The 25,995-nt window shown below is 37.5% G+C and overlaps 1 protein-coding gene across 11 annotated transcripts in view; it reads right to left on the bottom strand.

Annotated features, from left to right (window-relative positions):
• SBF2 (SET binding factor 2) overlaps nucleotides 1-25,995 on the bottom strand; it is a 230,524-nt gene that overhangs the window by 76,581 nt on the left and 127,948 nt on the right. For all 11 annotated transcript variants that reach the window (XM_064425493.1, XM_064425489.1, XM_064425488.1 and 8 more), the window contains 10 exons: nucleotides 21,916-22,048; nucleotides 20,801-20,909; nucleotides 19,956-20,069; nucleotides 19,092-19,169; nucleotides 17,334-17,447; nucleotides 16,681-16,809; nucleotides 15,840-15,938; nucleotides 13,412-13,616; nucleotides 11,113-11,222; nucleotides 9,502-9,651 (listed from right to left, as the gene is read on the bottom strand). In XM_064425493.1, coding sequence (XP_064281563.1) covers nucleotides 9,502-9,651; nucleotides 11,113-11,222; nucleotides 13,412-13,616; nucleotides 15,840-15,938; nucleotides 16,681-16,809; nucleotides 17,334-17,447; nucleotides 19,092-19,169; nucleotides 19,956-20,069; nucleotides 20,801-20,909; nucleotides 21,916-22,048 — 1,241 coding nt within the window. The remainder of the gene's footprint in view (nucleotides 1-9,501; nucleotides 9,652-11,112; nucleotides 11,223-13,411; nucleotides 13,617-15,839; nucleotides 15,939-16,680; nucleotides 16,810-17,333; nucleotides 17,448-19,091; nucleotides 19,170-19,955; nucleotides 20,070-20,800; nucleotides 20,910-21,915; nucleotides 22,049-25,995) is intronic.

The following is a 25,995-nucleotide window of genomic DNA, read 5'->3' on the forward strand; positions in this document are numbered from 1 at the left end:
AAAAATATGAAGTTTCTGCAGAAGTGCTGAAAATCATGGCACCCTCATAATGTGAGTTGATTTTAAGTACATTATTATTATTACTACAGTTAGAGTAAGATCTAGAAAGATACTGCATTCCATATACCTGCGAGACATAGAGAATATTAGATGCCAATTGTATGGAATTTACTTACATATAACAAAGGATTTGTATTCTCTAAAGTGATGTTTAACCAATTAACATTCCAAGTAAAGATTTTACAAGGTGTTCAACTGACTAAAGGACTTAATTTAAACAAAAGAAGCTGGTTTTGTCCTCAAAAGTAAAATAATCTGTATAGAAAATCAAATCAATTTGTTTATTTACAAACATTGTAGGACTTTAGACTGCTAAACATGCACTTCCAATTCCAAATCTTAGCTCCCATGTGGAGTTTTGGACTTCAGAGTTCAAGAATTAGGGGAGAGGTGGGGAAAGGGAGTTATGGGATTTGTTTGTTTATCTATAGACATTAGGTAAAGTAATTTTTAAATACTTTGTTGGATCACTAGATACCAAAGCCTGCCCCCGTGACTGAGTACAGGGAGGGAATTACTAAAAATAATCCTCATTAAAGCATGTTTACATGGCATTTTCCATGAATCCTAAAAGCCAATTAATTTAAGTCATAATTCTGGGCTGTAATATTGAAAAAGAATGTCAACAGCTGCAAGAATTTTTTACAACATATGCAGATTGTCAAATGTTCTTTTGTTTACACCTTTGTGTTCTTGTTCTAGAATGGCACATACTTTTAATGTAACAGCAGAGGAGGCAGATCTTATACTGTAAAGAAATTGATCCTTATGCTTTTTTCCTTAGAAATCATTCTAAAATGTCACACAGTTCACTACTGTTTGTTTGTCATATTAATGCATTTGTCAAAGTTTACACAAAATACTGACAAACCCCAGAACTGGCCTGTGTTTTATGGTATTTATCTCAGCACCACACTTCAGTTTTTGAATGCAAGCTGCTGAGATCTCTTTGGTTTAAACCAAAGGTTATGCAAACATGACAGCAGCCAAATGATTAGAAGGCTTTGGGTATTCCATTTTCTGTCTGCTTCAGAAATGACCGCGTGTGAAAAATAATGAGGCTCTTACAGCCACCCATTAGGAATTTTTATGCAAATTCCTGTAAAATCAAACACTTCGAAGCCTCATAAAATTCCCTACAGAAACAACAAACCAGTTGTCCATCTGGCATGTTTCTCCTGGTGGCCAAGGCAGCACACCTTGCAGAAATGTCTCACTGCAGCTTCTCTACATGGGCTTACCAGGTATTGAAGGGTGAAGTGCAGGGGAAGGAAGAGCAGACACCACAATACACAGAAATTCCTTTTCCTAAAAATAGACTGTGCACATGTGGTACAGTCACTGCATGGGTACAGCAAATCAATACCATGCAATATTCTGCCACTTACTGCACACACTGAATGGCACTCAGAGCAGATGAAGAGCATGTCACATAATTAACAGTGTTTTATACACCTATTATAGGGAATGATGGACCTGTACTGAAATACACTTTATAAACATAACTAATGTCTTAGATAAAACCAAAATTTCATGTGTTACTTCCTTATTTTTATAGATATAAAACCTGTAAAAACAGAAGTCACCGATTCCACATAGCTTGTTATATTAGCAAAGTGCCTATTCTTTCCAACATGAAAGACTTTTGGTTTTGGGTATGTTTCTTACTACCTTTCACCAGCTCACCTCTTTCCCAGCCAGGCTGGAGAGCAACTGCACAGCAGCACAATACAATTCCTAACCCAGTCTTGTTTTATTTACAGCAGTGAGCAGCATACAAACACATGTCTGCTTTTCATCACGACGACCAAAAATATTCAGAACATGGAGTTATTAGGAACACTTGGCAACCACAAGGCCACAATTAGCAGTAATGATCACTTCAGAGCAGTCAGAGCTTACCATCCCAACACTCCAAGGAGCTTCATGGCTTCAGTGAGGTACCTGGGTGTGAGCAAACACAGGGGAGCACATCCTGCACCAGCAGCAAATGTGAGAGGGCTGACCAGAAGGCCAGCAACAAAGAGACATCCATGAAGAGTAAAGCCTGAGTAAAGCCTGCTCCAGCTGCCCAACATCACAGAGACCCCTCTGGGATGGATGGGTTTGTACCACCCTCCTCACCTGTGCCAGGGAGCTGCTCAGGGAAATTCCCCTGTGAGCCCCAAAGCTGCACCCAGCCAGAGCAGCTGCTGGGGACACTGCTCCTGTGCAGTTCTGCTTGTTCTTGTATTAAACCCAACACACCCCTATCATTTGATATTTTTATATAATATTAAGCAAAGACCCTGAACACAAGGCTGGCCCTGCTCTGGCATGCCTGTGCCCATGTGTGCACAAATCGAGGGCAGGAGGAAGTGTGTGAACACCACATGTTGTGGGCAGAAGCCTGGAGGGAAGGGAGGGAAGTTGAAGGCAGATGCAGGAGTGGACAGCACGCCATGGGACTCTCATTTCTGCTAATCCCTCTCTTTTCCTTTCCTTAAGTAACAGTCTTGTGCAATAGCTGTGCAGGGCAGGTCCATGCAGAAGTCAGGATTAACAGAAGCAGGGTCTCGGAAGTCTGCAGGAAACAGCAATTTAGGAATTTCCCTGCCACACACGAGCTCATTCCTGAACAGCACTGCTGGCACAGCCCCAGTGTGAAAAGCAGCCATGGTTTTCTGCTGCCTGGTCATCAAAAACCCATCCTTGCTAAAACCACAGAGGCAGTTTAACAGAGCTGGAGACAACCCCCCCGGGGCATGGGCACACATGCAGACCCAGCCAGACCTCGCTGGGGACACCACTGCACTCAGTAATGTCCCCAAGGATGCCACCTGGACACTGTCACACAGGGAGAGTCCTGGCCCAGAGAATGGTTGCTGCCATGCCAAAGGGTCACCTCCTGTGACACCTGCAGTGTAGGGAATGCTGACTGACCCTCCAGCAGGGGAAGGGAAGCTGGCAGTGCCATGAGAGCAGCACACACACCTCCACTCCATGACACAGACACAGGCAGCCCTGCAAAGGAACCAACTCTGCTTTCTGGGTTTAACAGAGACACCCCTGACTGCAATCTCCCAGCACTCTGCAGCCATCCTGTGATGAGTATAACAAACAGTATGTTCCTCAGCAAAGAAAGGAAAAATGAAAACTGATCAACAATACAATCTTTTACAGCATGTTTCCTTATTTTTTTTCCTAGAGAAATTATGTAAGAACTATTGAGTTCAATGTCAGTGCAATGATATTCTGGTACTGTGCAATCTCTTGGGAAAAAGACATTATCAGAAAGATTCAGGAATAGCAACTTCTTTTACTAAGTCCAGAATTTTATAGGTGGACCCCTTAAAAAGTCAGCAGGATGATAATGCTGTAATTTCTACTTTTTGGAAATCATGTATCAGAGGAACCATATGATGTGACCAAAAAATCCCTACCAAAATCATGTTCAGCACAACACAGAATTAAATCTGGAAGCTTGAAGCCCAAGCCTTAAACACTGGAATCTCCTTTTCCCCCCACTTAAATAACACCATTACTATGTCTAACATGATGAGAAAGTTCAAACTGGTAATAACTGATTAATTAGTAGAATTAAGTGTGGACCTGTTAAACTCTTATGATTTCTCTTCATGTCTGACCTTCTATGATTTAAAATACCTTTAAATATTTTTAAATAGTGCTGTTTTTTAAACATGAATTCTGAGACTCTGCTTCCAGGAATTCAAGTCAAACTGAGTAACAAAAGACAGGTCACGAAATAAAAATCCAAAAGGAGAGAAATCTACTGTAACCCTCCAAAATAAAGATGTTTAGCAACATAGTTTTCAACATAAAATATGAGAAATGCTATCTCATGTAACCTTCATATTGCCAAGAATTTGAATCATATGACACACACACCGAGCTGATTTTCTCTCAGGAATAATAAAATCTGTCTTGTTATTGGACAGTATTTGCAAACCTCTGAATTCTGAGAACTGACTGATAGGTTTTTAAACTTTATCTGGTGGCAAAATACAATACAAAAGTTACTTGCCTTGGAAAAATAAATTTAGTATTATTTATAGAATGCCACTGGTTTTAATTTTGCTTATCAAAGTTTCTTTCACAACCAACTGCATAGCAAGTGCTACAAAGAGGTCCTTATTACACTTAAGTGATTCAGAAGAATCACAAGCAAAGTTCTAGAGGCAAAATAAATCAGTATTATCTTCCATCTGCTTCTGGCCAATGATGGAGAACAGATGATGGCCCAGATGTGCCTTTGCTGTAACCTAATACGGGTTACATTTTTGATTTTGTCCTGGCTGCTACTAAGTTGTGTTTCATAATCTACACTACAAGTATACTTCTAGAATATTCAGTATAATCCATTTGAAAGATAAACACCTGGTTGTTGCCACTATGGAAAGCCACAGTGATCCATCACAAATGACCTAAAACAATGACTAATTAGTTCACTATTAAAGATATTCTCCCGGTTACAGTGGTAGAACACGTGTCTACTAACACAGATGTGACACTGGAGCAGGTCCTAGGCCAGCACTGGTAACTGTGTCACTGTCACATTAAATCACATCACAAGAAGACCTCACTCCTTTCCTGCAGCTTAAGACCAGAATTTTGAGTATTTACGTATTTATCAGTTTTATGCACAATTTTTCCACTCAAACCACATTTAGATTAAGAATCCAGATGTCTGGGGCAGATGTGTTTTCCAATTTGACTCACATTTGCCAAACAAAAGCATTAATATGCAGTTAGGCAATATTACTGACCAACATCTTAGAGAGGCAGTGTTGTACTGCAGCAGCCTGGAGCTCTTCCTTTGAAACAAAAAGTTTTATCTCTTCCAACAAAGGTGTCTCACAGTCCTGCATTATCTGAAGAGAAACTTTCCCCAGAAATAAATTTTCTTAGGAAGACTTATTGTTACTGTTAAATATTTTATGCAAATTGCTTTGAATGTCATTTTAATATGAAAATTGTTTCAGGTTATCAAATACCACCCCCACAGTGTATTCAGGACTCTTCCTGCTTTTACTACCATTTAATTTATCAAATTAAGTGCAACTACATTTCAAAATACAGTGTTCACTTGTTGCTGCCATAGGAAAGTTAGAGACAAATGAAATTCTGGACAAGTTATGACTGCAATAAATGAATAGAGAAATATGCAAATTGAGCCTTGAGATGCTTTCTGCCACAAATTCTGAACAAGTATTAAAAGTACAATATGTTGCTGGAAATATAATTACACAGAAGTGTTGTCCTGCTAAGAAAAAAGGGCTTTTTAGTTGCAATAAAAAAGTTAAGTATTTATTTCTGAGATGTCAGCAAATGTTATTATAGAAAATTATAACAGAAAGAAAATTGCTTGAAATAGCAATTTATGTGGAAATGAAAATTTTTCTGAGGTAACCACAGCAGAGGAAAACAAGTATGACTGAAATAGTGTTTAGAGCTATAATTTCACATTTTTGTCTGCAATAGTATCTGTTTGAAGAAACTGAATTGTCAATCAATAATATATTAAGCTTTCACAACACTGCAGGTGTTTTTTAACAGCTGTTTAGTCATATAACATATGGAACAGAACATAATGCTCCTGCTCCTCCATCAAAGGTATTCATCACTCTGGTAAGATAGGCTGATTTAAATGTTTGCCACAGTAGATGACTTGTCAGGGGAAAAAGTCTTACTCAGGGCATGACAACAAAGTTTTCAACAAGTGGTCAGTGACAACTCCTAGCAGAGATAAAATAAAATAACTGGGGATTTAATTGCCCTCATCAGAAGATGTCTGCTTTAATCCATGACCATTACAATCTCCATGTAATTTGTTTTTCCTACTACTAAAGTCTACCAGAAATACTTCTCTCATTTCTATTTCAGCAGCAGTAATTGCCAATATTCTCAGACACAGAAGAGCATATTTAACACTTCAGTACTGACTTGCTGCATCCTACCTCACTTCAACTTTATTTGAAAGGCTCCTACAGTCTACCACAGGTGCTAAAGAAGGCAGATGAACATGAAATTCTAAAGTAGTATTCCACAAATCATAAGCTATTAAAATCTGCAGGTTCTACCTGTTATCAGTTGAAAGAAGAACAGTTTAAAACAATGCTCCTCTTGGACTGAGAGAACTGAAGCTGACAACCACCAGAGATGTGGTAAATCCAAGTTTTGCCATCTCTAGAGAAATTGGTAAAATACCACCCTCACTTCCTCCCAGCTGCCAAATGGCCAGATCAGATCCTTGGGGAAATACAGCCTATGGAACTGCTCACTAAAATCAAACAGCTATTCACTTGAAGCAATAGTAGGAGTATTTCATTCCAGTTCCTTAATTTCTTCTCAAGCCCTGTGGTAGCAGACAGACATGAGACCAGCAATAACATACATGGTGGGATTATCACAAGCATTTTGTTAACACACTGCTCTTCACGCATAAAACGAGTACACAAAAGCTCAGAAAAAGCATCTGACCTTTATTTTTGTGGATTCCAGTAAAAACCAGAAAAGAGATTCTATTAAATGAAAAAACCTGCCACTAGACAATCAGAACAATCTTGACTAGCAATGGAGGGCTCTGCATTAGACTTGCAGAGTGCAATCTTCCTGATTTTGTAACACCTGGCACTTCATAGCAAGACAAAAAATTCAGTCCAAAAGACTTCCCAGAAATGGCCAACCTGCATCTCTTGAAATCATTCATTTTTTGTGTTTTTTAACAGACACTGCTTAAATTAGTTCTATGATCCGCAGCTAACAGAATTCATGAGTCTACAGCAAAACGTTGACTTGCGGAGTTTGCAACAATTCCCCTTATCATCAGCACAGGTTTGGTGACTGGTGAGCATCAGATTGACACCTGGATGAGCAGGTGAGACTGGAGTGTCCCAGGGCAGGGACTGGAGCTGGCTGCACACAGGTCCCCACTCACCCAGTGTGCCCAGCAGGGAGCCAGGGCTCTGCCACCCTGCCAGGGCATTCCCTTCCCCTCCTCTCAGCTGGTGGATCACCCTCTCCATGCTCCAGCCTCAGCAGGATTTCAGTTTGCATCTTGCAGAAGGCAATGGGAATGTGCAATATCATTACCAGAAAATCCTGGTGGTAAGACTGAGGCAGTTTCTACAATTCCAGTAGTTCAGTGAGGTCTGAAAGCCCTACAGCAACCTAACTCTGCCCACAAACTCCATCAATAATTAATGTGGTATTTCCCTAAAGCTTCACTACATCTCCAGTTAAGACCACGTTTCTTAAATTAGATTTTTGTGTCTTTCAACAGACACTGCTTAAATTACTTGGTCTTATGACAGAATTCATGTATCTACAGCTAAATGCTGACTGTGTCCCACTGCAGCAAGGGCAAACTCATTTAAGTTCTTGATAATATGCTTTTTTTCTTGAATTGATACAGGGAAGCTCCAAAATGTCACAATTTACAAATTGTTTCAAATAACATACGAGCAAAGTGCACAGACAAATTATAAATCATGTTTTTATCTTAATAAATAACTTCTGATGTCATAAAAGTAGATGTGAAAAATACTTGCTTACAACTCACTGCCCAGTGTCAGGAGTTCAGATGTTTTCATGTTGGCCATACTTACTTCTGAGGAATGAAAACTTTCATTTCATGTTTTCAAAGATATGAAAACACTGTTGGGGAAAACACTGTTTTATGCTTTTTAAAGCATAAAAACTGTTCCTCCTTATTTGATCTCTTTCCCTTGCATTATTTGAATTATATTTGCTAGTTTTATTGAAGAAAAATAAGCCTAATTTTTATTGAAGAAAAACAAGCCTATTTTAATCTCAGTAACTCTTCAGACACATTCATTTCCTTGAACTTGAGCTCCTTCTTAGGCTTTCAAATCACCAAGATGGGAAAAAAAGCTTTTCTTCCAGAGCAAAATTGGCTTTTATTATTTTATTAAAAGGTGATGTCAGTATTTCTTTTCTTAGAAAAGCAAATTTCATTTTCTTCTGCTATCATTTCTCTGAGATACAGAAATAAAGGGGATTTGTATTTTGTTCCTATGGCCTAAAAACATCTGGATGTTTTGTTAACCAAGGAATGATCGAAAAAGTGTAAGCAAAACCTGTGACACATCTAGACAATCCTGCTTTCTGGTTTGAAAGAAAATTTCTAACTCTGGAATACACAGCAGGTGCAATATTCCATTAGTCATGATTTTGGACAGAGAAATAGAGTTTCACACATAAATTCAATTTTTCTTCCAACTCTAAAGCTAAATTTAGGGCTTGGAAAATGTGAAGAACTGTGTCAAAAAGCAGATTCTAGGTGCTGTGTAATTTTAGCCAGTCAACTTCAGTTTTCATCTGCTGACTGCAGGTAGTTTTGCTTTTAAGACGACTGCTCAGACAAAGATGAACTTTCTTCACAACAGTAGAAAAATACCTTACTGTGAACAAACAAGAAATGCAACAGAAAGCAAAACTTGCATTTGATGGTGAGCTGAGGTAGCATTTGCTCAGTCAATGTTAATTTATTTCTACACTTCAGTGAAAGTGGCATTTAGCACTCACCTTTTAAAAAATGTGGGTCAACCTTTTATAAATTGTTGCAGAATAATTTCAGTGGGATTTAGGTTAGAGGAGAGCGAGATCAAAATACTAAGGCCTCAATCAAGTCCCTAATTTGATACAATAACTTAGACTGGGTCAACAAAAGAAAAATTATAAGCAAATGTGATCACATTACAAATTAATAAAAATACCACTACATTCTCAGACAAGAGACATGTAAGAAAACATGGAAGTCTATAAAATATTTCAGATGATGAATTGAGAACAAATGAAGGTAAAACAGACCAAATATTGAAATGAAAGTCAAAAGAAGTCACCCACATATTTTGCTTTCATAGGTAGCTGCCACCATATGTTGATGTTTACTTAGCACATTATGATTTATCAGTAGAATTAACTTTGGAGATGAACTGCAAACACTTGCAGTGAGTTTCTGACAATCTGTGACAAGCAGAACTGCCACCATGAGCCACAGATGCAGAAAGTATGCAAACTTCTGGAATTTTTAAGTGAGCAGTGGTTGATACACATTTTAGGAACTCTGGGGTGAAAATGACCTGGAAAAACCAAGACCCACTCATTTGAAAAAAAAGCACTTCAAGCCATTAAGTTAAATCATTTCAGTATCTACCAAAACTAAATTGTAACTAAATTATTAATAATGGGAACAGTTTTCTTTCTGCTTGTCATATCAGGCAGATCTGTACAGACCTGAGTGTTTTATTCTTTCAACAACAAAGTATCTTCACCATCAAGCAGTATCTGCTACATCACCACAGGACATGGTCAAATAATTTAATTATTTTGCTTCTCCACAACGCTCTAAGCAATTTTGCTTATCCTAATCCTAAACAAGAGAAAGACAATCAAGGCCAGAGCCTTGCCATACTGTACCTGCAAAGCACAGTTCATCATTCTCACAATGTAGTCAAACTGCTGGTGGTCCAGGATTGCTCGGTTCTCCTTGACGTGCTGGCCCAGCTCCTGGGTCAGGCAGTGCCGAGCTGCCTTGCCCTTCAGGGCTCTCAGGGCTGCAGGCAGGGTCTGCAGAGAACAACATCTCACTCTATGGAAATGGAATGCAATGGCACTACTCATACTGAATAGCATTCATTTTTTATTAAGAAACTGTACTAGAGAACAACTCTGGAAATGATCCATTAGCTTGACTATCAAACTTTCACATAATGGATGATTTAGCCTGAGTTACCAAGTACTAAATTTTTCCCTTCTTTTTCCCAAATGCATTAAACAGCGTTTCTCACCTACATCTGTAAATAGAAATCCTTTATTGTGGACAGGCTGGATGTGAAATCAGAAATGGATTATTGTGGATGAAAGCAAGTGCTCTGCTCTGTACAGGCAGGCCAGGACTGGAGTTTGCCTATCAAGGCTGAGCAGCATGATTTGGGCTAAGCAAGGAATGACAAATGGGCTTAGAAGTGGCATAGCTCTCATAGCAGTGAGGCCACTAGATTGTCATGTAGTTTATCCTAAACCAGGGCCACCAGAATATTTTTACCAAAGTTTTAAAGATGCAGCAAATGCTGCAACAGTGATTACCAGCTGTGGCCCTTTAGGCTGGAGGTAACAGGTAAGTAAGAAAAGACAGACTATTGGCTAAGGAAAAATTTATCATATAGAGGGACAAAAAACCCACTGAATTTGTCCAAATGCCTGGAAGTTGAATGAGGTTAAAAACTACTGTGCTCTGCTTGGATGAAAACTCTGTTTTTAAAGAGTTACACACTTGATTAGGACTTTTCCCCTGTGCATTTTGACACTATAACTTGTAAATCAAGCTAAGCTCATTTTCTGTCTTGATCTGCACAGCGTCAGAGATCTACAGGTGGTACTTCCCTGAGCAGCCAAAAATTTTTTTAAAATAATTCTACAGTCATTTTCATATGTAGAAATAGATTTGTTTGTAAGTTTCAGTGATTGTTCTACAATCAATAACAGAACACTCTATGGACAGAATCTACAAAACCTGGCAACTTCTTAATGAAGAGAAAATAAAAATGTCAAGGATAACAACTCACTAGCACATTTCAGTGAAGGCAGACATGCCAAATATTTATATTAATCTCTGAGTTCTATCAAATTACTGGTTTTTAAAACCAGCAAAATTTACTGCACTGAGCACATATGTATGCCTTTTGTTTGCATTCCTTCTAATTAATGCAGCTAGACCAATATACACCCACCTCTTTAAAAAAAAATGTGGACAATGCTACTTATAACAGTAATAAATTTTGCAAAAAGGGTTTTCAACTCACCCACATAGGATTAGAAACAGGTTTTCAAATCCATTAGCCTCATATTACACACAATATTGTATTTAGATGATGATTTTTATTGCTCAGTTCATTGATTTAAATGGCCAAAATAATCCTTAGCATTTGTAACAAGACTTCAAAATGTACTTTGTGATTAGGCCAGTCTCCATTTGCTCATTAACAGAACAGAGAGTAATTTGGGAGAATTAAAATTTCATTTTATTACCTTTTCAGTCTCCAGAAATTTGTTCTCAAAAATGAATGAGATGCAGTTTCTAACAACTTCCAGCCTTTGAGCACTGTTGAAAACTGTGCTTCCTTTTTCCATTATGGAAACTAACAAAGAAAAAGAAGAATATACATCTGTGAAATATCTGCAAGAACCACAAAGAATACCACAAATTTCTTTAAAAATAATTACTGTGTCCTCCCCTTTATTCTGTTAAGCAAATACCATTTGTAGGCAGATGGGAACACAAGATCCCAAATCTCTGGTTTCCTATTCCATCTGAAAAGGAGAGTGCTCTAAATTGTAACTACATTAGTTGATTCTTTTAACTGTTTGGTCTTGTTGTCTCATACAGACACAAAGAGATTATAATCTCTAACATACTGATGAAATACATAAATAAACATAAATTAATGATAAATGTGTGTGCCCTGCAGTGAGTTACATAGCCTTGCATATTTTGTAGCAGTAGATAACTATTTTTAGATGGCCATGACAAGAATTCTGCAACATGGAATAAAACCTGACAAACCTGTTCTCTTATCTAGATTCCAAATTGTTGAAATCTTATTTTCTTAATGCGCTGTTTTGCCCTGATTTTTCAACAAAATTTAGAAAGCAAGAACTAACATTCTCTTTTTCTCTATAATATCAAATAAATAGTATCTAAATTCAGGATATGCCTTTCTAGTGGATAATAATGAGCGACTTATATCCAAGGATTCTGAGACACAGTTTAGCAGGGAGTGTAAGTGTAAAAGCTGTTCCTCAGAAAAAAAAAACAACCAGCAAACCCCCTGCTTTGACACAGAAATTAACGTATTAAAAAACCCCTTTTCTTGCAATTAGCCTTTTGAAGAAAGACAAAAGGACACAGCCACATATCCTTGAAATTTTCTCAAAGTACCAGATTCAATGACACAGTCAACAGCAAAGGCAGGTGAAGAGAGTTCATCCTCTTCTTGCACAAACCCAAAGAGAAACAGGCCTGGGCAGGGCCTCAAGGGGCCATCTAGTTCACCCTGCTGTCCCTAGACAGGATCAACTCTATTTATGTTATTTCTCATGTTTGTCTAATATGTTCCCAATGTTCTGTGATAAGAGAGACTCCATGGCTGCACAAGGAATCCACTCAACTGCCTCACCATCCTCATTTTACCATGTCTTGCTGACAAATAACTCTATTTTTGTGCTGCAATTAAACCCATTATTTCTTATCATTACAGATTATTCTCCTTCTTTTTCTCACTGTCTCTTGTATAATTGAAGCCTGCTATTATGTGTCCCCTCAGTCTCCTAGTTTTCAGTCTAAACAACTCCCCATCTTTCCTTGTAGGTCACATTCTCTGGACCACTGGTCATTCCTGTTGCTTTCTTATGGACTCCCTCCAACAGAACCAAAAATGGAGACAGTCTTCCAGTGTCCAAACATGGACAAACATCCAGCTGAGGTCTTACTGAGCACAATGAAAAGATTTCTCTATGGGGTTCACTGACTGCACTCCTGTTTACACATCCTACTAAGATGTTTGGCTTTTTTGCAGTAGCTTGATATAGTTGGGTCATGTCTGCCCTACAGTCATTAAAGTTCCCAAATTAATTTCTGAAGAGCTGCTGCCTAGTCAGGCGAGCCTGCCTATGCAAGTGCCATACCTTATTTGAAGAAAAGCAGTAGAGAAGGATTCAACGGAATCTTGTGGTTAGATATCTAATTTTTAATGATGGATTTGAATTCTTAGCCCATACTTCAAAAGTTTTCCAAGCTCTTCATGCGCAAGTTTACTATCCATACTGGTTTATGCCACCATTCACATCGATGAGTATGACTATGAGTAATAAAACTTTCTGGCATTAAAATTAAAATGACAGGCCTACAATGTTCCCATCTGCTCTTTATGCTGAAATATAGGTGTATTTATTTTGAGACAGATGCTAGCTTTGCTCTTTGCCTTTTTCCAGTAATTTACATGTCTTTCGCTGGGTATCAAAGGAGGAACTCAAAAGGTTCAAAGCTTGGTTCAGCCAGTGCTACAAGTGACCTATGTTGATATTTAGCAGGCCTGGCTCAGTAGACAGTATCTAGTTTAATTGTTCAACTCAAAAATCTAATTCAGATCAAATCCACTTTTGTTGTTATCCTGATTTTCTGGATGTTTGACTTAGTGAAGGCAGATAAAAAAGGGCTTTCAAAATTGCAAAGGCAAACACTGGAGCCTACGCACCAAAGTTTGCCATGATCACTAAAAACACAACATTAACACAAAATTGGGAGCAACACATTGCAGAATGAACATACCCACAGGGGGACCTGCTGGAACCACGCACTTCTTGTCCCCACGGGTGGCAGGGGGGGCCCCCTGGCTCCTGGCCAGCCCCTCCTGGAGCAGCTGGTGCACGCGGCCCTCGTTGATGCGCGGGAAGGGCAGGACGTGCACGCGCAGGTGAGAGCCCTCCGTGGGCCGCGGCACCTTCTGGAACGCCATGTGGGGATTGGGGTTCTCCTGCAGGGCAAGAGCAAAAGGGCACACCCCAAATCAATCGGGCAGTGTCACCATCTGCCTTGTGGAATTTTGCTGTTGTTTGGAAAATCTCCCATATCTGAAGGATTAAGAAGTCAAATATCTAATGCAGATGATTAATGAAATGTTTCATATTCATATCCTTGACTCATTAACTTCAATATTTCCAACTTTCTTAAAGGCTTTTATAAAATTATTTCTGTCAATGTGCAAAATTCAAAACAAGTGCAAAAGAAAATTCCTGCTTAACTTAGGCTGACTTGATGTAAATTAATTAATTAAGGACTTGAATATAAACTTTTGTGACAGTCAAGCTCTTCATTAGAGAGACTATCTACCACCATGCACAGAATCACAGCTCACATTTCCAGGGCTGCAGTAATCAAACAAAATGGGGTATTTACATCTCTTCATTCATTTATTCTGGGGTTACCATTAATCACATCTGAATTTGCTGCTGTCCAATTTGACTCTGTCTGTTACTCATTACTGGCTACATACCACTGCCAAAGAGTGCTATCCATCAATGAGGGCTCTCTTGTAAATGCACAATAAGTTTGGAAGAAAACTTGTAAACAGGAGCTTAATACTGTTGTTTACAGGAGCAAAAGGCAACAAGGAGATCAAGTGCATCAACTTGAGAAACAGCAGACAAAACAGAACAGCTACTTAGCCACATGCATTCTCTGCAAAGGAAAATTTTATGGAACAAGCCAAAAATCCAGGGGCATGAGAGCAGCAGATGCCACGGGAAGCAAGGAAGACAAAGGGAACACAGACCCAGGAGGGGGTAACAGAAGGCAGAGAGCAGATCACTCCAGAAAAGGAGAGTAACTGCTCCAAAATCCATTTCAGTGAGAGGAGAGATTCAGAGGAAATACACAGGAAAAGTTACTTTTACCTTGAACATCACCAATGCCATGTCAGGTGTACATGCTATTGGGTTAACTAAAGGTCTAATGCCTTGGATTGTCCACCTGTGCCAGCAGGACTCATGCAAACATTATCTCTCCCTGGCAGACCTTGTCTCTCCCTTGTATCTAAACTGTCACAGCTACAATATTGTGATCATTAAAACTGTGAAACAATATGTCAAAATACATCAAGCAGTCTGTTTAAAATCAGGAAGCTCTAGGCACAGCTTAAGCAGTGTTACTCATCACCTTTATTTAGTCAAAGACAGATGCATGCACAACTCCCAGAAATCTGACTTCTCAATGCACAAAGTCATAGATTTAGTGAATATCATCAGTGTGTGCTCCTGTGAAGTCACTGACTTAGTGGTAGTGAAGAAGCAGGTCAGTCACAATGATATAAATAAATCTCATCATCAGAAAGGACACAAAGAACAGAAAAGAAACCCCAGAGCTTAGCAGCCTTTGGTAATTCTTGTGGGTTTTTTTCTCCAGAACTGTAGATGTAAACCACAGTTCTGGGGAAGTGGGATGTAGAAAAGAAAGGGTGACAAAGGTGTCAGCTGATGGTGTAACAGATGCAGTCTGAATAACCACAGAGTGTGAGGAGGAGGGAGATCAGTCTATGCCAAAAAAGCCCACAAACCTCAAAGCAAACAAAAAAATCTAAAACCTACAAACAAAAAAACCCCATCCCAGAACCAGTTAATGGAATGGTAAGAGACTTTATAAAAGCATTATGTAAAATAGACATGATATGAAGGCAAAAATTAAACTGGAAATGGAATTGCACAAGAAATAGGCTGTGAAAAATGAAATAATGTCTGCTGAACATGCAAACCAGGCTGACTGGGTCAGGAAAGAACTGCTGAAAGTACACATTATGCCACATTGTATGATATATTTGTATTATGTATATTATAGAATACACATTATAAATGTGTAATTTTCATATAGAAAACTGTTGAGATGCAAGAAAAGAGATGTATTTAGCATAGATAGGTTGCAGCAGGGAAAACAGGAGTTTATAAACCTTATGTGAATACACACTAAAAATAGATAAGTAGTTGCACCTATATCTAAATAAGTATTAGCATTAATAAACCAATGGTATTATATTGAATTTCCTTTGCATGTACAAATGTAATGATCTTTACATTTTGCCATAATGTAGATGATGACTACCACAAGTAGTAACTTCCATTTTCTGGACACTGGATCCATCTGAGAAATCAGACTTTTCAATGTTACCATCTCAACTCTCCAGATGCAGCAGGTACAGTCAACTTACATTTTTGAAGAGCTGTTCTGCAAGTTCTCTAACATGCTTTATCATTTTTGGTGGATTGCCCTCTTCAGCTTTAATTCTTTCGACTTCAAAGGCCACCAGCTTTTTTTAAAAGAAGAAAGAATAAAAAGGTTGATAATTCAACTAAAAAAAGATATTTCCTATTTAAGTTATGAAACGTTAATCTGAAATGGAAACCAAAGAAAGAAAGCTGAACACTGAAAAATGTGTGAGGCCACATTGCTCTGGAACATGAGACATTTTCAGTTCCACGTGCAGCATTTGTTACCAGACAGAAAAAGTCCTACATACCTAAACCAATTCTTTCACATTTCTGTACCTCAATCCAAATTTCTTATAGGTACTACTAGTAAAACACAGAATTAATATCACACTTTATTTTTACTCTAGATTCAATTCAAAACTAACACAGTAAAACGACAGCATTGCTTTTTAAAATGAAATTTTTTTGTCTCAGTTTACATTGTTGGGTATGTATTTAATGTAATATTTCTCTATGAGGTTGTTACATTTCAGAGAACATAATTAAATTATTGAAAATAATTCTGTACTAGCACATGCAACGTATTATGATGCTACAGATCTGACAACAGGAACAGCATTACCAAGGTTTATACAATTATTTAACTTCATACATATGAGGAGGCATGATTTTATGGAAGTTATGTAGAAATATCTCCTTAGCAGAAAATAAGAGTTGAGATGATTAGCATAAACTTGATACAATAAACATTGGGGATTCAGAAGCATTCCAGTAGTTTTTCCCATGCTGAAATATCACAGTAAATTGCAATTTACTTGGGAATACAGAAACAGTTTTCACCTCATCAAAAAGATCACAGGTTCTGAAGGGAGGACCCCTCTCTGACACAAAGCCAGCAAATGCCATTCCATTGAGGACTTTGGTTAGAAAGTCATTCTCAATTAAGCCTCGCTGGCCCAAGAAGGCTGCCTGCAACAAAGACAGAAAAAAATTTCACCTTTTTTAATCAGCATCAAACTTGCAATTACAAGCAACTGTTACATATTAGTTAAACATTTTCACCAGCCTATCAGCTTATACTAGTATGTGGTACTTTCTAATTAAATATTTTACTATACATAGTATCTTTTTATACCTAAATTCAGAACTGGAAATTTGATGCACACATTTTTCAAATCTCATAGGTAATAAAAGAGAAAACTAGTACCTTCAAGCAATGTGTTGTTACATACAGAGGTTTTCAAAATTCCACAGTAATTCCTCAAATGTTTATTTGTATTAAATTTCAGTGTTAACTTTGTTGTACATTTCTGTCCTGTCGCTGCAATTAGTCCCACTAAAACAACACTGTGCTATGCCAAAATAATGTGCTTATCACATGGAGATAATTTTATTTACATTTTTAAACTTCAGCACTTGTTCAAAAGGCAGGCTTGTGGGAACAACATGGCACAAAGGAACACCATAAACACACAGAACTGCTCCTCCTTTACCTTGTGGAAGTGAATGACAGGTTCAGCATGAATTCTGATCAGCTGAAGACACGACCTGTATCCTTGGAAGAGCTGTGCAAAGAGCCTGAGGAAGATTGCTCTCACTTCTTTGTCCTGCAAGCAGTAATTGAATATACTGTCAAAATGTTCTAGCATCCTGAATTTCTCCACACTTTGTAGGAATCCATATGAGAAATGCCTACAGCTCCACGAGTGCAGCATGAAGCAGAGATATTTGTACAGGGGTGAGGTTGTCTCATAGCATGGTAAGGGGCCTTAAAGGCCACCAGGTTGCCCTGCCCTGTCCCCAGATGGCCATGGCAGACTGTGTGCACAGCCACCCTTCAGCCCTGCTGGTCTTTGCTGTGCCTGCAGCACAGGCTCTGGGCACAGCCAGGGGGGCTGAGGGGTGGTCATGTCCTGAACAACATAAATGAGCTGCCATGAGAGAAACCTGATGGGAAATAAAGGAAAAAGGCTATTTTAGCCTGGCTTCATTCCCTAAAATAAGTGTGGTGGGCAGGGGCAGCAGGGAAGAACAGGAGCCTGAGGTGGCACAGCTGCTGCTGCTGCTGCTGGAGGAGCCAAGGCTTGGAGCATCCCACCCCAGCCTGCAGCTGCAGCTGTGCCGGACTGCCCCAGGCCAGCCCAGCCACCTGTCTGGGACTCTTCCAACTCGCATCTTCACCTGCCAACTTTCTGCCACCAAAACAAGCCAGAGTTACTTTAAAAAGTTTAAAATAGTAGGGCTTTAAAGTCCTGGATTATTTATTTAAGAGAGTGCTTACACAGACACCAGCAGATTAATGGAAATGATGTGAACAGCTGGGGCACTGACATCTCCACCTGGCCCAGATGCCACTAAAGACTGACATCAAATCCTGGGCCATCCTATTATTTTATCTCAGCAGCCATCTCAAAAAATCTGAGGTCCCAAAAATTCCTTTATTACCTCAGGTTTTATGGTGTTATGTTATGAACTCTAATTTTAAATATTACACACAATATTTACTATCAGATAACCAGCTGATCAGTTAAGTAACAGCCAAATTAAGTAAATTACAGCCTGAATTTATTTTTAAAGAGAAAAGGTATATTTAAAATTATATAAAGCTGGAATATATTATTGGAGTATTTTACTAGACGGCTGTTTATTCTGCACTGGAATATGATCCATGCTGTTGTATTTTTAATTTAAATTTTGTATGGCTCACTTTACTGACAGATATGCTCATTTTCTGCTGCTCTCTACAGTTTTAACAGGTACATTTGTACCCTGACTTTTTTGACTACTTGAAAACATGGTCATTTCTTTCAGACGTAACAAAATTCTTTTTTTGATACAAAATTATATAAATTTGAAACCTCCCTATTCAAAGGGAGGTCATGGCTGAATTCTTCCATTAGTTTAGACAAAGTCTGGATGACATTCCCCGTCTTCACCAATGAAAAATCTCAATCTCAAAGCCAGAAATAAGTACAACAAATATATTGTACCACGTAAGAATCTCACATTTTCAAGTATATCTACCCCAAAAGCCCCAATGTGTGCTCTTAAATTGAACTGGCTTTTGGATTTTATAAAACTTCTAACCCATAATAATGCTATTAGAGGGGAAAATGCATTTCTTAGCTCCACCAGTAATACTACAAATATATGGAAAAGCAAACACAAATTCTTTAAAGAAAGCTAGTTTAAAATTTCAACAGTTTTCCATTTATGAAAGTCAAACACAGAAAATAACACCGAAATCTTACCAGCATTTTGGAGTGTGATAAAGCTGTTCGTGGGGGAGGGAATGCATAATCTGCTGTTTCCAAATCAGGATGCAAAACCTAGAGAATTTTGAAAACATAATCTTTTTTCCTTCATTTTGCTGAGAAAAAGATTTTTTTATTTCCTTTCTCAAATTCACTGACATGGAGTATCTCAAATGATAAATTGAATTAAATTGTGAAGACTGTATGGAAATAAATATGGAATTAACTTCTCAGCTTCAGGTTTCTATATGGGAGTTAGTTATCAAAAACTCCTACCACAGTCCATGAAAATGATCAATACCATTAGGGATTCTAGAGACAATTCAGCTGAAACAGATTAACAGACTAAAAATTTTTCTATTGAAGATAAGATTTACTCAGAAACCTCCAAATAAGGTGATTTCTATTTTATTATAATGATAGCAAAAAGACAAACTGAAGTACTTTTTATGGCTAATGTAGAATTCATCATTCCTAAATTCTGAAACAGGGGCATCACACAAATAAACTTTAAAGGGTGATTAATTTGCTAAATTTCAAGAAAATGTACAGTTGAAATGAATTTATAAACACAGAAAGGCAGCAGAAATGCATAGTAATAATGCTGCTCAAATACTCTTATTAAAAAAAACATTATAAAGGAAAATCTCTACCTCTTGAACAATGAAAATACATTTTAGATTTCCATTACTGATGCTATTAACTTGAACTACAGAGAATTAACTCTTCTAAAAACAGGAATGATGCATGAATCATTCTATTAAATCTCATTTCCTGTGTGCTTAAAAGTTTAATATTGAAATTTTTCATACTTTACAAATAGGTGAGAGGCTGAAAAGTGGGGATTTTTTCTACACCTACCAGAGAAAGTGCCATTTGAGTCTGGTGCAGCAGTGGCTCTGGCAGCTGGGACAGATGAATACATTCAGGAATTTTAATTGTGCCCCCATCCAGGTCTGCTATGATTACATCTAACTGTAAGGGACAAATAGTAAAAGTACATTCAGTGAGCATAGCTTAAAAAAACACAACAGTTCAAATTTCTGCACAATGATCTCCACATTAGTTTAAAAAACCAAATTAAAACAGTACCAACTTTAATGTATAGAATGTTTTTGATACAGGAAATACTCCAAATACTTTCTATTACTGAATCTAGCCCTGAAAAATGAAATTAAACCAAAGAAAATGAAATTAGGCTAAACTTTCAAAAGTGACTTTTGTTTCTGGATGTTCCAGGTCTGTGTTCAGAGACATGAGATATCTAACAGGCTGCTTGCAAAGGAACACAGTGAGGGCAGCTAGAAGTAAAATTTCATGTTTCAAAGCACCTTTTGCAACCCTGGTTCAGTTCCTCCAAACACATACTTTAAAAGGATAAAATAAAACAATTGAGAATACTTGAAAATCCTAACTGAATTGCTCAAACTCAGGACAAATAGATGACAAAGCCAGAAATGGATCCATTCCTTCTCCTCCTGCACTAGAATCAAATAATTTCCCTCTATTTTACAGTCTCAATGTATTTACAAAAAAAACAAAACACGTTTTCTTTTTTTTCTTGTCCAGACTGTCTTGCCTTGCTTTTTTACAGTAATATTTTGAAGATAATGTGAATTATTCACCCACCACCTCCCAGGCACCCAGGAGGGCTCTGAGCTGAGCAGCAGGGCAGGCTCTGGGCTGGGAGGGGCAGCAACACTCACCAGCTCGTGGATGTCATTGCGAAAGACAGAGTGCACCCCAATGATGAAAGGCGTTGGGGAGCTGAGAACCTCCAGCAGCTGGGCAGGAAGAATTGGGATATAGGGATAACTGTGAAAAGAATAAATTCAATAGAATAAAAGCTTCTGAGTATCCTTTCACATAAACCAGCTTTTTTCTTAAAAAAAAAATCTTCCTGTTAATCAGGGACACTAAAGTTATAAACAATACATTCATTTTAAAAACATGATTCCTTTGTGGCCATACACCTACACTTCAGCTTTTTGCAAAATATCATTTTATAAGAAGTCTCTAAACAAAATATTTTGTTTTCATCTTGAAATGACAACTAAAGAACACTATTTCAGGCATTGTTTACTTGGTTTGAAAATTTTTAGAACTCTGTGTGTTTATCAAAACAACATCAAGAGCTGGATCTAAATTGATCAATTAATTTCTACACCTAATTCATAGTTATTAAAATATACACTCATTATTAGTTAAACCTTAAGAAACATGTGCCAAAACTCAATTTCCAGTTCTTCCTTCTTATTGTATATTATAATGAAACCAATCTCTGAAATATTTTAAATAAAACAAGCTATTAAAATACAAGCATAGTTTGAAACAGATGATTCAGAATTAGATGTTTTCCTGCTAAACAAACCAAATTGATTGACATTAAGTTTTTCATTTCAAAATTCTGGATCCACCTGTGGCATTTTAGAGAGGATCAGTTTGTTGACTTAAATTTATTCTCTGGTGGACATTTGTCAGTGACTTAAAACTGATACACACTAATGTAGCTGCTACCTTTGAGCCACAGAATCTTCTGGGTTGTGAGTAGGGTTTCTACCCTACATTTGCAGGTGGAATTTCTCCTTTAATTGTTTTCACTGCCACAATGTAACCAGATTTTTATTAATGATGTGTACACACCAGGATTTGCATCATTAATAACTTTGCTTATTTTAGCAACTATAGCACAACTCCTTTTGTTTGGGACAAACAAAAAGTAAAAGTAATTTGGTTTTGTAATAAATTGTATTTGTAATAAAAGTTACAGAATGAGTTATAAAATTATTTCATGAGTTCAAAGAATCCAAACTTAACTCACCTGTATTTGAGGGGAAACATCAAAGACTCCAGAGCCCTACAGGCATCACTGAGCCTTTGAAAACTTGCTGAGTGAAAGAGAACCTTATTTTCTGTAAGCACGGCACAGAATAAGCTGAGTACATTTTGGATTCCTGAAGAAAATAAAGTAATAAGAAAGAACTGTAACAACATGTCAAAAATTTCAAAATTACATTAAAATGTACCATTTTCTGAGGGATTTTCAAAAAGCATATGATAAACACATAAATTGCCAAGTGCTAAGTTTTTCTACCTCTTATTTGACTAGTGCAGCTTCTGTTTTCAGCTTGCTATAATACTATCTGAATGTATTTCTACATTTCAGATACACTGTACTACATCTCCCTTTCAATACCACTTGCAAAGATTTCCACGTCTTAGCACAAATCCCAGCAAAGCTTAACAATGGCTTCAAACAGTATTATGTGCATCTTCTGCATGGCCTTCTGTGTATCCAGCACTCAGTTCTGGTCACTGATCCAAGGCTAAACTTCTAAACGTCTTTGTAACTCCAAGTAGGGGGAAAAAAATAAAATCATACTGCCAAGTTCCAAAGAAAATGAAAAGATTCCTAGTGAATACATTCATACCTTATTCATTCTAGGAGTCAAGAGGTTAAAAGAGGACAATAATAGAGTGTTCATCATTAGAAAGATACTTAAAGGAAGATGTGAATATTTTAACAAGTCCCACTAGATTTAGGGTAAGACTCATGAATCAGATGATGGGATGCTTTTGGAGTTTTTTTTAAGACAGTGTAATTTACCTAAGAGACAAAGCCATGTGCTTTCAGGGAAAACCAAAAATATATTTCCTTTAGAAAAAAAGTCCCATCCTGAGAAGCAGACATGCCTGACACATGTGAGATATGCTGAAATTTATGAAATTTCCTGAAATATGCTGGAATGTATGATGTTTCCCTGAGGACATGGCTTGTGTTATCAGTAAGACAGCCTGTATTACCTTCCCAAAGCTACTGCTTATCTAGCAATAATGTCCCCAAAAAGAAGTGTGACTGTGGAGAGTCACTATATTCACATGATAATTAATAAACTACAGTTTTAAGTAATTTTTTTGTTACATGTTTTGACAAATCTTTTTTCTTCCATAATGTATGCAGATTTTCTTGGCTGGAGTAAAACTCAGTTCATAAACACAGTGGGACAAAGATTTGGAGACGGTTGTTTAGGAAAAGAAGAATTCATTCTTGGGACAAAAAAGTCAAACCACAAAATAACAGCTTGTGCTTCCAAACTCCATTCTCCAAGAGTCCCCCAGAACTCACACAACCAAAGGCAGAGGCTTGAGAGGACTGAGGATAGAGGGCTTTGCTAAAAGGCTCAGTGAATTACTGCTGCAAATGTTTGATATTATTGTCAGTGGCATAATTAATATTGTGCTGGTAGAAAACAAACTGCTTTGGAACACTCAAGGTAAGGATGATGATAAAAAGTCCATTTTGTTCCCTCATGTGAATGAAACAGCAGCCAGCAGTGAATGGTTAGAAAGAAACTGGAAATAGTGTCCTTTGAAAACAAGGTTAGAAACTGGTGCCTGCTTGAAAAAAATCTCAGTAAAAAGTCAAAATGCCCCTTTTATGCAAAACCACCATTGTTCCTTTCCCAGAAAATTTTAAAAATATTTTGGAGTATACTTTTTGCTTTAAACTAAGTTTTTGTTTTCAACTGGGCTTCTCACTCCCTTTCATTCCACACCAAACATCTTAAGACATCTAGGAATATTTATTTTTTTTAAAATCTGACAATTGTTTCCTACAATCAGATACAAAGATTCTCAAACAGTGCCCTAAAAACCTATAAAGTTTTGGCAGCTATTACTGAGAAAAATAATACCAAATACCCTTAGAAATATTCAAAATATTTGGTACAATGAGATGCTCTAAAAAAGCCCTTCCTGTCATCAAAATACCTATAATTGAAAATTCCTGAAAGTGATGGTTTCCAGTCTGTACATCTTAAAACCCAAACCTGAGTTCTGAAGGGTGACAGTTCTAAAATACTTTCTGGATGTCAGTGACTTCAAACTTTGATTTGGAAAGAATTAGAACATTAATTTACTGATGTAGAAGACTCAATTGAAACCAAACTGTGAAAAAACCCAGCCTTTTTAGCTACATTATATTATTATGCTGTGAATTATGATGATTCAAGAGTCTAGAAGGAGTATTTTAATTCTAACACCTTTGAAAGTCATAAAACTTATCCAGTATCAGCATTTTTAATTTCAAATCTCTTCTGAATACAAGCTTCCTCATCAGACACCAAAACAATACTCAATTCTCCAGAGTGCATAATAACTGAACACTTCTAACAAAAAGCATGAATGAAGGGGAAATCAGAATTTTTCTTATGTATAAAGAGGACACCTGCAAGTACTTCACAGTATTTGAACACAGTGGTTGTAGATCAGTGTCTCTCCTAGGGAATAGTAAAATGATACACTTTTGTATAAATAATAAAGGTAATCTTCATGTTCCTGCATAGTGTTAAAGTGTGTATCTGTCTGATTATTATCTGCTTTTACCACTGCAAGAAATGGATTTTGTCAGCATCTTTTACAGAAAGTTCTGGATGTCATTTAATGGAACACGAAGTTTATTTAAATTACTCAGCAGTGATGGTATGGTTTGTGAGGCTTTCATAGTTTCACTAGGGAAATTAAGTCTGGTTATGCTGCATTTTAGTGGCCACAGATAAAGCTTCAGTCTGTACTCCACAAAGACATTTATCAGTGCATCTCAATCAGCACCACTAGAAGTTGATATTGAAATGACTGCTTTCAGCAACTATTTCCCACAGCTTAACTTGATGTCCCCTGGCAGAACACAAACTGCAAACATGTTTTCACTGCATTCTGGGAGTTGTCTCCCAGATGTTCACTACACTCTAACTGGCCATGGAAGGTGAATTTGCAATGTTCACTCTGATATGAAGGCACCTGATGTAGCCCCAGCTGTGCTGAGCTAGAGAAAAACTTTAGAAAATAACTGCTTTACTTGCAGAACCTATGGAAGAGACCAAACTTGAGAGCATCTAACACACTTGGGTAATAAAGCCCAGGCTAACCACTTCCACTGACTGAAAAGCTTGTAGAGCCCACACAGCTTCTTTGTACCAGTGTTGTCCTTCTCTTTCCCTCTTTCTTTCCTTCCTTCTTTCTCTAAATGCTCTGTATGCAGTACAGAAGAATATAAAATACATAATATAAATAAAATTAAGTGTGCAATACAGACAGCTAATCTGGAATTTTCTTATTTTGAAGATGACAGCCACTAACTCAACACAAAATTATTGCTCCACATGTACTCTGAAATGCATCTTTTCAGGAATATCAGCAGTAAAATGACTGTGAGGAAAACTTTTGTCTGATAGAATCAAACAAATTATAAACAGCAGGACTTCTAATTACTTTCCTTTTCTAAACCACTGAAGCCATTGATTAAATTGTTTGAGGAAGCCACCAAGGTGTTGTTCCAAGCCTTCCCAGTTGTTTACTGAAAACAAACCATTCCAAAGCACAGCCTGAGCCCAGTTTCCTCGTGCTGCAGGACACAATCGAGGCTGGCTGTAACCTTGAACCCTCTGCTGCTCTGCAGACTCCACACTACATCCGATGCTCATTTGTCAGGGCATAAATAGACAACATGAAAAACAACAAACAAGTTGATTTTTACAGATTACTCCTTTGCAGTCTACAGACAGACATCCTGTAAAATATTATACATACGCTGGAAAATTTTGAATGGAGGCTTCCTGACCTTCACTGTTTTCAAGTATTTAAAGAATCTGTAATTTGTACTAAATTATCTGACATCCTACATCAACAAATGTATCATTCTGCCTGCTTCCTGTTGTTCTAGAATTTAAGTACTTATTTAAGCATGATTAAAAAAACCCCACCAAACACAAAGTCTACTTGACAAGTTACTGTCTTCTCTATTGCAGGAAATCAAAGTATTACCACTTACTTCTTCAGACTTTTGTAAAGAGTTATAAACATAGATTCAGAAACTCAACTAATTGAATACATTATTATGCCA

The sequence above is a fragment of the Passer domesticus genome, chromosome 6 (assembly GCF_036417665.1).
Source record: "Passer domesticus isolate bPasDom1 chromosome 6, bPasDom1.hap1, whole genome shotgun sequence".
Lineage (NCBI taxonomy): Eukaryota > Metazoa > Chordata > Aves > Passeriformes > Passeridae > Passer > Passer domesticus.